We start from the raw sequence: 12,216 nt of genomic DNA on the forward strand, positions 1-12,216 counted from the left end.
GATTTGTGGCTCAGTTAGTGGGGAAAAGTGTCAAGCACAGAGGCCCAGGCGCGGGGTGTGGGGAGGACGGAAGCGCCCTCCTGCAGCACGCGACGCTGGCATCTGAGTTCGGAGGTTTCCGAGCCAGGAGGGTAGCGGAGCGAGGAGGGTAGCGGAGCCGGGAGGGTTGCGGCGGGCGACCTGCTGCGGCAGAAGGGGCGGTCCCAGGCCCTCAGTAGGCGGAGCCCGCCGACGTCAATCCTATATAAGGGGCGGGCGGAGCGGGGCCCGCGGAGGTGTGAGCTGCTGCCCGAGACCGTGGCTTGGAGGCCGGGAGCCAGACGCTGATTCACGGAGCCACCGAGACCCTCGGAGGAGGTGAGGGAATCGTGGCAGGCAAGAGCGAACCCTGGGCGGGCAGCTCGGAGAAGAGCGGAGCGTGTCCGCCTGTGTCCGTGCATGTCCGTGTCCGTGTGTGTGTGTGTGGCGTCTTCACAGGTGAACGACGTGCGTGGGTCCGTGCGTGGGTCTGGGTTTTGCTCCCACGGGTGTCCCCGTACGGTGCGCCTGTGACGGAGTCGGGCTGTGTCGGAGATTTCGGGCGGAGAGAGAGGGCAGGAGTGCGAGGATCTCCTGCCGCGCTCCCAGTGCCTTCAAACGAAGCTGCGGCGAGGGGCGGCGTGGACCCGTGCGCCCCGGACCCCGGCGCGGCTCGCTGTGGCGGCGAGCGGGTGAAGCTCCGGAGCGCCGAACCCCGGGAGGGGCGGGGAACGCCGAGCCGAGCAGGTTCACTCGCGATCCCCTCCCGGCCAGCTCTCCGATCCAGTCGGTGCGGTCTCCGCCCAGACCCCTGAGGTCTGGGTCCCCGACGCCTCCGTGTCCGCCACCGGCTGGGCGCTGAGGTCAGCGCGGGCTGTGTCCCTGGTCCTTGGAACGTGTTGGGACACGTCCTTTAAGGGCAATCGAGGAGGTGACTCACGGTGACAAGGAGACCCCGGGAAACGGGCCGGGTGAGGTCAGAGCCCCGCCTGGGCTGGGGGGACCGTGGCCCCCCAGGAGTCGGCTTCGCGGCCCTCCGCGGTCTCGGTCCCCCCCATCAGCACAGTGACTATTCGGCTGGTACACAGTGTTCTCAGGGAAGCCGGGAATCAGGAGGTCCAGGACTGGGTGTCCGGTCCCCGCCTCGGAGCGCGCCCTCGGGGACCGAGAGCGGTGGCCCCGCGCGGGGTGGGTTCTCGCCAGCCAGTCAGTTTGAGAAGAGCAGGAGTCGGACACACCTCTCCTCCATCGCGCCCGCAGAACCCCCGCCCAGCCTGCCCTTGGGTCGGGGCGCCCGGCTCCGCAGCGGGAGCGGAGCCCTGCACTGCTCGGCCGCGGGGCGTGCAGCCCACGCCCGGGGCGGGGGGACGCGGAGAGGTCACATTGGATGGTGGGACTTCGGGGGGCGCGACGCTGCTCAGGAACTCTGACAGCCGCATCCGGGGGCTCTCGGCGCCCCCACCAAACTGCCCTCTCCGAGGGCGACAGGTCTGAGCGGAGCAGGAGGACGAGTTGTCCTTCGGGCGCCGCCGCCCATTGCGGGCCACAATGCATCCGCCCTGTCGGGGGCCTTCGGGGGACACTGGCGCCCTCCTCGTGCGAAAAAGAATCTGGGAACTGGGTTTGGCACTTTAGGGTACCCAGGCAGGCAGCTCCCCCCCCTTCCCTCCCTCCACGTCGCGTTTCGAGTAGAACTTTCGAGCGGTTTTGTTTTCCTTGCTTTCGTCTATTTTTATTTTCCAGGGATCTGACTCATCCCGTGCTTTGGGCGTGGAGATAAGGTGGAGGGACCAAACCTCTGCGCGCCTGTGCGTGCGGAGTGTGTGTGTGTGTGTGTGTGTGTGTGTCTCAGTCACAGAGGAGCGCGCGGTTTCCCAACAGTGGCGGGGCTTTCGGAAGCCTGGCTGGCTCAGCGTGACGTGTTTGCGGCCCCCGTTCCCCCTCCTCCCCCCCCCCCCCACCCGAGGGTGACGCTGCAGCCTGAGTGGAAGCGAAGTTTTGGCGGGCGGGGAGCACTTTGCAGGAAACTGACTCATCACAACTCCCTGCTGCTGTCCAAAGCTCTGCCCACGCACCTCCGACCCTGCGCGCGATTTCCTGGAGACCAGCGCCCCCTTCTGGCTCCGGCGCGAATAGCAAACACGCCTTCCCGCGGAATGCGGCTTCGCCCGCCTTTCCTTCCCGCCTCGCTTCTCCTGGGCTGAGCCACATCTGCGGACTCCCCTTAAAAAGAGTACCCCCGCTGGTTCAACAGTGTGTACTGAGTGCTTACTGTTTACTTCGGAATTCAAGTTGGTTGAAGTCTAAGGCACGAAGGCCAACAAAGGAAGCTATTCTCAGTTATTTGCTTGTAAAACAAGGGTTTGTGTTTTTAAGTTTTCCTGAACTGGGAGTTATTATGGTAATGGGAGTGAGATCAGATTTTGATGGGGAGCCTATGAAAGCCATAGGGCAGGGGTGGTAGGAGAGAGGATCCCTGCCTGAATTCTGGTCCCATCTTCAGCTCCTAGAAGCCAGGGAATATCCAGCTTCCTGATAAAATCCTAGGCAGGCTCCTCCTCCTTGTGCCAATGAGGCACTGAGACCCATAACTTCCGTTTTGGCCATCCTGTGTATTCCCCCCGCCACCCCCACCTGGTGAATGGCACCCTAAGAGTGCCCATCTGGGGAACTGCCAAACACCTGCTTAAATCCCCTTTAATTTGAATTAAGTTCATCTGGGGAGAGAGGGACCTATCAATCTGTATTTTTATTGTTTTTTTTTTTTAAGATTTTATTTATTTATGTGACAGAGAGACAGCCAGCGAGAGAGGGAACACAAGCAGGGGGAGTGGGAGAGGAAGAAGCAGGCTCCCAGCGGAGGAGCCCGATGTGGGACTCGATCCCGGAACGCCGGGATCACGCCCTGAGCCGAAGGCAAACGCCTAACGACTGCGCTACCCAGGCGCCCCTCAATCTGTATTTTTAAAAAGCTCCCTAAGTGATTCTGCTGGGCCTCTGGTTAGAAATACAAAACTAGAGGGACGCCTGGGTGGCTCAGTCGTTAAGCGTCTGCCTTCGGTTCAGGTCATGATCCCAGGGTCCTGGAATCAAGCCCCTGCTCAGCGGGAAGCTTGCTTCTGCCTCTCCCACTCCCCCTGCTTGTGTTCCCTCTCTTGTTATGTCTCTCTCTGTCAAATAAATAAAATCTTAAAAAAAAGAAAAAAAAGAAATACAAAACTAGAGAGGGAGTGGAGATGAACACCAGAGCACAGAACTCAGGGCAGACAGGCCTGGGGTCAAATCCTGGCTGTGCCACTTGTGAGCTGTGTGACCTTGGGCAAGTTACTTATCTTCTCTGAGGCTTAGTTACTTCTGTAAAAGAAAGAGCAAATATACCCACTCTTTAGCAAAATTAGTATCTGCAAACTTCTTAGAACAGCCCCTGGCACATAAAAATATATAAATAAATACCAACCCTTGCCCCGAAGCGAGTGGGTGAAGGTTATTTGAGGGTTCTGCCCCCGGCACTGCGTAACCCCTCTATGGGGCAATGGCCCTTGGCCTTTTTAGTTTTCCGATTTGGGGGCAAGCCTCATATCTCTCCAAACTCTTGCCCTTTAAACTTGGTCTGAGGTCGCTTAGTGCCTCCCCCTCTCCCCTAAGCTGGGAGAGGTGGCGGGGGGAGGAGTAGCTGTGGCAAAGGTCAGGGGCTTCCTGCCCCAGGAGGTCACTCAGCAGAGCTTTCACCCTCCGAGCCTGCAAAGCAGGACTTGTCCTCAGGAAGACCCAGTCCTGCCAAGGTTGCACAGCCGCTCAGCCCTGGCGGCAGGCCAGAGCAGGGCAGGTGGGTGCCAGCGCCTCGTCCCTCGTCATGAGCAGACGCACCCTCGGTTTTCCCTCTTCTGAAGTGGGAGGAGAACTGGGTAGACCGGCCACCTCTAATTTTCTCTGCCTGCAAAACGGGTTCCTTGGATGCAGCTAACATGGGGCAGGGGCTTCCAGGCTGTCTAGACTGCAGATCACCTGATGTGCCTGGCAGGATGTGGCTCAGCCTGGGAGAAATCATCACCCTGCCCTGCCCAGCCCCTCCTCACCCCCAGGCCTCCTGCCTGATGACATCCTTGGGAAAGGCCCTCAGCACACAGCACCTGTCAGCTGCTGTCTGAGGAGGTGGTGGCCGGGGGTGGGGGGAGCGACGTGGAGAAGGCTCAGGAAGAACTGAACACAGACATAATAACACTTCTGTTTTCCAAGCACTTCTATATGCCAGGTGCCTCTCTAAGCATGTTACCTACAGTAACTCGGTGAATCCTCATGCCTGTCCCCTGAGACATGCGCTGTTACTGTTTCCATTTTACAGATGAGGAAAATAGAGCCCAGAGAAGTTAATCTACTTGTCCACAGTCGCCCAGCAGAGCCTGGATTCCAACCCTGGAAGAGCCCTGGCTCTTAACCACAAGATACAGCCTCTCACCTCTGTTCTATTGCCTTGCCTGAAGGGGCTCCCTGACCAACTGCTTGACCATGAGCCCCATTTTATAGATGAGGAAACTGGGGCCCAGAGACATTAAGTGACTTTTAATTTTTTTTAATTAAAAAAAAATTTTAGGGGCACCTGGGTGGCTCAGTCGTTAAGCGTCTGCCTTCGGCTCAGGGCGTGATCCTGGTGTTCTGAGATCGAGACCCGCATCACACTCCTCCGCTGGGAGCCTGCTTCTTCCTCTCCCACTCCCTCTGCTTGTGTTCCCTCTCTCGCTGGCTGTCTCTCTCTGTCAAATAAATAAATAAAATCTTAAAAAAAATTTTTTTTAAGTGACTTTTTAAAGTTTATGTTGTAAGCAGCGGAGCTAGGCCTAGATCCTGGGTGTTTTTTTTTATCCCCAAGTCCGGGGTACTTCTGGATTTCAGAACAGAGTTATCCCACATGGGCATCTGGGTAGAAGGATCCAGGAGGCCAGAGGACCTGTCAGCCTGTCCTTTCGCTTGGGACCTGACCTTTTGGCCTGCGCTGGGGTTGGGAAACTACTGGACTCTGGCAATTCACACGTACTTGGGGCATTCACGCCCATGAGGGACACCTCGGGGGAAAACGAATCAAATTTAGCCGATACTACCTGGTGGCAAACAGAACTCTGATCTCTGCTATTGCAGTAAACTTGTCTTTGTTGACATAACTTGGCCTTCAGCTGCCCACTCCCCCAGTGACCTTGGGGTGCCAGGATGGCTGAGTTCTGTCCCCACCCGGTGGCTGTTGACTCGGGGGCTGGAGGCGGCCTGTGGGAAGGAGCCAGAGGGACCTCGTGTTCTAGTGGGAAGACGTCACCTGAGCTCGCACAGCAAAGCACAGCCTGGTGAGGTAGGGCGCAACTTCCCGACTGACCGGGCCTTGTGTCTCAGCCGCAGGTGCCATGGCGGAGCCGTCCGGGGACGCCCAGCAGGTCCCGCGTGGCAGCAAGGCTTGCCGCCGCCTCTTCGGCCCCGTGGACAGCGAGCAGCTGCGCCGAGACTGCGACGCGCTGATGGCCGGCTGCGTGCAGGAGGCCAGGGAGCGATGGAACTTCGACTTCGTCACCGAGACACCGCTGGAGGGCGACTTTGCCTGGGAGCGCGTGTGGGGCCTGGGCCTGCCCAAGCTCTACCTGCCTGCGGGGCCCTGGGGGGGCCGGGATGACCTGGGAGGGGGCAAGCGGCCCAGCCCCTCGCCTGCCCTGCTGCAGGGGACCGCTCAGGAGGACCACCTGGACCTGTCGCTGTCCTGCACCCTCATGCCTCACGCCCCTGAGCGGCCCGAGGCGTCCCCGGGGGCTCCTGGCACCTCTCAGGGCCGGAGACGGCGGCAGACCAGCATGACAGGTGAGGATGGGTGCGGGGAAGGACATTGCAGGGGACTCTCAGAATTCCCGGTGCAAGCCCTGGCCTGTCTGGTCCTGCTCGCTCGCTCATTAGGCCGAAGGGGAAACGGGCCCAGAGAGAGGAGGCAACTCGCCTGAGGTCACACAGCAGGTCTGCAGCCAAGGCCAGCTAGCTAACATTTATTGGGAACATTTATTATATGCCAGGCCCCTTGCTACGGTGAATTACTAAAATGGTTTCTTTCTCTTTCTTTTTTTTTTTTAGATTTATTTATTTATGAGACAGAGAGCACGAGTGGGGGGAGGGGCAGAGGGAGAAGCAGACTCCCCACTGAGCAGGGATCTGGAAGCAGGGCTCAGTCCCAGAGCCCCGAGATCATGACCTGAGCCGAAGGCAGACGCTTCGCCCACTGAGCCCCCAGGCGCCCCTAAGGTGGTGTCTACGTGGATTTCATCTAGTGCTTAGAGCAGTCCTGTACCGTATGACATTCTTGCCGCTCTCTTATAGGAGCGGAGATACGGCTCTGAGAGGTGGAGTGGTTTGCCTAAGGTCCCACGGTGAATTTACAGTGTAGAGAAAACGAATGAGAGCAATTTCCCGGCTGCCCTCTCCAAACCTAACTCACCCTCCCGGTCACACACACACTTCCCGTCCGCCTTCCCTGCCTCGTTGTTTTCTCTTCGGCGTTTTGTTCGTTTGTTTGCTTTTACTACCGGCAGCTGCTGCCTTATCTTGAGACCGTCGGTCTCCGTGAGGTTATTATCTCCACAGGAATGGGATCTGCCTCTGTCTTGTTCGTTGCTGAATCTCAGGCACCTAGGACAGCGTCTGGCCCGTAGTGGGTGCTTGATAAAAAATGAATGAACGATGCTGACCGTATTATGCCAGGCTCCAGACCAAAGCCTTTAGACAGGGCATTTCATTCAGTCCTTAGAGCACTGCACCAGTGTCAGCCTCATTTTATACGTGAGGAAACAGGCTCGGAGAGGTGCAGTCAAGAATCCCATGGCAGGGGCGCCTGGGTGGCTCAGTGGGTTAGGCGTGCGACTCTTGGTCTTGGCTCAGGTCTTGATCTCAGGGTCATGAGTTCAAGGCCCGTGTTGGGCTCCATGCTGGGCATGGGGCCTACTTAAAAAAAAAAAAAAGAATCCCATGGTAAATTTGCAGCCGGGTCGGAACTAAGAATACTGATAATAATAATAATAGCTCACATTTATGTGGCTGAGTCATTGTACAGAACTCTTGTTGTGGACTATCTAACAGCATTCCTGGAGCAGGGCTGTTTAATGGAATCGCGCGGTGATGCAGATGTCCAGACCCACTGGCCACGAGTAGCCGCTGAGCGTTTGACATGTGACTGGTGTGACTGAGAAACCGAATTTCTCATTTTATTTGATTCTAGTTCATTTCACGGCATAGGGCTGCTGGCTACTGTAGTGGGCGGCTTGGCTTGGAGCAGGCCCCCGGATGTAGGTCTGGCTATCGTCCGGTCGCGTCTGTGAAGCGTGGTGGGGTGCTCTCTATAATGCTGTACTGGGAGGCAGAGTGGAAGTTGCCGGAGTCTTCCCCTGTACCTGGCAATGTGTCCCCTTGGCCCTAGGGAGGGGTCCCTGCCCCTCTGCAGTGTGCTTTAGATGGCTAGCTCTGCTGGGCCCTCCGCCTCCCGCTTGGCTGACTTCTGTTTTCTCTTTCCAGATTTCTATCACTCCAAACGCCGGCTGATCTTCTCCAAAAGGAAGCCCTGATGCGCCCCCTGGAAGCCTCAAGCTCTTAGAAATGAGGGTCCCTCCCCCCCCCTTCTACACCTTTTGCCTTTAGTCCTTCAGTTTGTAAGTCTTAATTATTATTTGTGTTTTAATTTAAACTCCTCCTCATGTATATACCCTGCTTGCTACCATCCTCCCCCCACTCCTCCCCAGCCTCTGGCATTTAGAATTATTTAAAAAACGAGTAGACAGCAGAATGATAGGCTTATTAGAGTGCTAGATATTTTTATTATGCAAACTATTATTTAAGATGTCTTCATCCTGTGCTCCCCATTTCCGCTGTCCCAGAGATGAGGTGGGGCTGGCCTGACCCTCACCTGCCGGGCGGTGCTCTCTGGAGGAGCCTGGCTCCCTCTGCTCACCGCCTCATAGGTGTTATGAAATTCCACCCCTTCCCTGCATTCCCAAACCCGGATTCTTTATAATTTGAGAAGTAAACAGCACTTTGAAGGGGGCTCAGCAGGGTGGGGGCATCATCAAAACTTTGGAGTCCCCTCACCTGTAAGGTAGGGCAGGGTGACCTTGAAATGGGCACAGCCTGGAACATGGCTGGGGACAGGGCACCCTCCTGGTCCTTGTTGCCCCACTCTGTCCTGTGAAGGCATGGGGGAAGGTAGGGTCCTGTAGCAAACCACCCCACCTCCCCTCACCCCCTCTGCCACCCACAGGGGAGCCAGTCTCAATGTTTGGCCTCCCCTGCACTTTTCTCCAAGTCCCAGGTACCCCTCTTTTCCATCTGGGCTTTCAGGTCCCTCTCTGCTCCCCTCCCCTCCCCCATACCCTTTCCCTCTAGTACCCTCCCAGCCCTTGGTGGCAGCTCTGGGGTGCCTGTCCCCCCAGCTCGGTGGACTGGGAGGGGAAGGGGTTTGCTAGAAGTAAGGGTCCCCAGTTCTACCTCAGGCAGCTCAAGTGGCGACCACCTCCTCCTCTTACCTCCTGGGGCAGAGGACCTGGGTGGTCAGCCAGGCCTTCTTGAGTGGGGATCTCTCAGTCAGGGGTGTATTGTGGGGGGAGCAGATTTTTCTAGGAGGGAGAGGGTGACCCCAGCCCCTGGAACTCATCCAAGAACTTTCCCCACTGCCCCCCCTTCCCCCATTTCATTGCACTTTGAACAGCAACTGAACAAGGAGTCAGATGTTTAAGACGGTGGAGGTGGACCTGTGGGGGTGGGGGTGGTCAGATGTTTAAGATGGTGGGGGTGGGCATGCGAAGTGGGCTAATGTGGGCCTGTCTTGTGAGCTATTGTCTTTCCTGGCACTGAACGTTGAGTCCCTGGAGGTACCGAAGCACCTAGTGGGTCTGACCGCAAACACCTTAAGCTCCTGTAACATCCTGGCCTGGACTGTTTTCTCCCGCCTCCACCTAGACTGTAAGCCTCGGGAGGGCAGGAACAAGTCCTATACTGCTCTGTGTCCTCACAGCCCCTCCCACAGTGCTGGGTATACAGCAGGTGCTCAATAAATATTTCTGAGTGACTTGTATTGTGATCAGTATGCCTCATCATTTGTAAGAACGAGTAGGTGGAAGTTTTTTTGGCCGTTGTTACAATTCTAACAATTAAGCATTTAAAGTTAGACAGGGTAGAGAGCTTAACAAACAGAAAGACCATGAGGCAAAAGACGACAACAAAACAAAAAACAATAAACATCACACCTCTGCAAAGAGCACCACGGTCAACAGTTTGGTTCATCGTGTGGCCTTTTTAAGTAAAGAATATATTGTTAGTCACCGGGGAAATGCAAATCATTACTCATTGGGGAAATGCACATTAAAACCACAATGAGATAACACAGTACACCTACCAGAATGACTAAAATGAAAAAGACTGACATCGCCAAGTGTGGGCAAGGATAGGGAACAACCAGAACTCTTAGACCTTGCAGGCGGAAGTATAAAATAGCTCAACTACTTTAGAAAACCATTTGACAATACCTTCTAAAGATGGCCCCCCTCGCGTCTACCCCACGACACAGGAATTCCATTCCTAACTAAGTGTGTTCTCAAGAGAAATCAGTACATATTTCCACCAGAGGACATGTTCACAGCAGTGTTATTCTTGATGGACCCAAACTGGAAACAACCCGAACGTCCATACGAGAATAGATATGTAGGGGCGCCTGGCTGTCTCAGTCGTTTGAGCCTCTGCCTTCAGCCTAGCTCAGGATCCCAGGGTCCTGGGATCGAGCCCCGAGTAGGGCTCCCTACTCAGCGGGGAGTCTGCTTCTCCCTCTGCTGCCGCTCCCCCTGCTCGTGCTCCCTCTCTGTCAAATAAATAAATAAAGTATTTAAAAAAGAATAGAGATGTAAGTCATGGTGGCTTTCTGTAGTGGAGTACTACACAACATTAAAAAGAACAAAGTGACCCACCACTCTAATCTTCGACAAAGCAGGACAGAATATCCAATGGGAAAAAAAAACACAGTCTCTTCAACAAATGGTGTTGGGAAAACTGGACAGCTACATGCAGACGAATGAAACTGGGCCACTTCCTTACACCATACATAAAAATAAACTCCAAAAGGATGAAAGGCCAGATGTGAGACAGGAATCCATCAAAATCCTGGAGGAGAACACGGGCAGCAACCTCCGGGACTTCGGCTGCAGCAACTTCTTGCTAGACACATCTCTGGAGACAAGGGAAACAAAGGCAAAAATGAACTTTTGGCATTATCTCCTCTAGTGCCGTCCACGTTGCAGCAAATGTTGAGAAGTCGTTCTTTTCGATAGCTGAGAGATAATGCTAAGTGAAATAAGTCAAGCAGAGAAAGACAATTATCATATGGTTTCTCTCATCTATGGAACATAAGAACTAGGAAGATCGGTAGGGGAAGAAAGGGATAAAGAACGGGGGGGGGGGGTAAGCAGAAGGGGGAATGAAGCATGAGAGACTATGGACTCTGAGAAACAAACTGATGGCCTCAGAGGGGAGGGGGGCGGGGGAATGGGATAGACCAGTGATGGGTAGTAAGGAGGGCATGTATTGCATGGTGCACTGGGTGTTATACGCAAGTAATGAATCATCGAACTTTACATCAAAAACCAGGGATGTACTGTATGGTGACTAACATAATAAAAAATATGATTATAATAAAAAATAAATTTAAAAAAATGAACTTTTGGGACGTCATCAAGATAAAAATCTTCTGCACAGCAAAGGAAACAATCAACAAAACTAAAAGTCAGCCTATAGAATGGGAGACTATATTTGCAAATGACATATCCGAAAAGGCCTGGTATCCAAGATCTATAAAGAACTTGTCAAACTCAACACCCCAAAACCAAATAATCTAGTTAAGAAAGGAGCAGAAGACACGAATAAACATTTTTCCAAAGAAGACACCCCGATGGCCAACAGACACACGAAAAGACGCTCAACATCACTCAGCATCAGGGAAATGCAAATCAAAACCAGGATGAAATGCCACCTCACACCATCAGAATGGCTAAAATTAACACAAGAAACAACAGGTGCTGGCAAGGATGCGGAGAAAGGGGAGCCCTCTCACACTGCTGGCGGGAATGCAAACTGGTGCAGCCACTCTGGAAAACAGGAGTTTCCTCAAAAAGTTAAAAATAGAGCTACCCTATGACCCAGCAATTGCATGACTAGGTATTTATCCAAAGCATACAAAAATAGTGATTCAAGGGCACACATGTACCCCAGTGTTTATAGGAACATTATCAACAATAGCCAAATTATGGAAGGAGCCCAAATGTCCATCAACTGATGCATGGATAAAAAGATGTGGTATATATATCTATATGCAATAGAATATTCCTCAGCCACCAAAAAGAATGAAATCTTGCCATTTGCAATGATGTGGATGGAACTAAAGGGTATTATGCTAAATGAAGTAAGTCAGAGAAAGACAAATACCATATGATTTCACTCATATGTGGAATTTAAGAAACAAAACATGAACTTGGGGGAGGGGAAGGAAAAATAAAATAAGATGAAAACAGAGAGAGGGGCGCCTGGGTGGCTCAGTCGTTGGGCGTCTGTTTTCGGCTCAGGGCGTGATCCCAGCATTCTGGGATCGAGCCCCACGTCAGGCTCTTCCGCTGGGAGCCTGCCTCTTCCTCTCCCACTCCCCCTGCTTGTGTTCCCTCTCTCGCTGGCTGTCTCTCTCTCTGTCGAATGAATAAATAAAATCTTAAAAAAAAAAAAAGATGAAAACAGAGAGGGAGGCAAACCATCAGAGGCTCTAATTGAGAGAACAAACTGAGGGGCGCCTGGGTGGCACCATCGGTTCAGGGCCCGACTCTTGATTTTGGTTTAGGTCATGATCTCAGGGTTGTGAGATCAAGCCCAGCGTCAGGCTCTGAGCTCAGTAGGGAGTCTGCTGGAGATTCTCTCCCTCTCTCTCTGCCCCCCCCCCATGGGTGCTCTCTCTCTCTCTAAAATAAATAAATAAATCTTTTTAAAAAAGAGAATAAACTCTGGGTTGCTGGAGGGGAGGTGGGGGGTATGGGCTAAATGGGTGATGGGCATTAAAGAGGGCACTTGTTGTGATGCGAACTGGGTGTTATATGTAAGTCATGAATCACTAAATTCTACTCCTGAAACCAGTATCACACTATATGTTAACCAACTAGA

General features: G+C 53.8%; 1 protein-coding gene across 2 annotated transcripts; it reads left to right on the plus strand.

Moving 5' to 3' along the window:
* Positions 1-270: 270 nt before the first annotated feature.
* Positions 271-9,100, plus strand: CDKN1A (cyclin dependent kinase inhibitor 1A). Of its 2 annotated transcripts, none has more exons than XM_045777832.2 (3): positions 271-357; positions 5,398-5,853; positions 7,549-9,100. In XM_045777832.2, exons 2-3 carry the CDS (start codon positions 5,409-5,411, stop codon positions 7,596-7,598), a joined length of 495 nt encoding a protein of 164 aa, XP_045633788.1. In that variant the 5' UTR covers positions 271-357; positions 5,398-5,408; the 3' UTR covers positions 7,599-9,100. The 2 variants fall into 2 exon arrangements, with proteins under 2 accessions (XP_045633788.1, XP_045633789.1); XM_045777833.2 differs by having other exon boundaries at positions 284-357; positions 5,404-5,853.
* The last annotated feature ends 3,116 nt before the right edge of the window (positions 9,101-12,216 follow it).

The sequence above is a fragment of the Ursus americanus genome, chromosome 32 (assembly GCF_024610735.1).
Source record: "Ursus americanus isolate L20-20 chromosome 32, mUrsAme1.1.p, whole genome shotgun sequence".
NCBI classification, from domain to species: Eukaryota; Metazoa; Chordata; class Mammalia; order Carnivora; family Ursidae; genus Ursus; species Ursus americanus.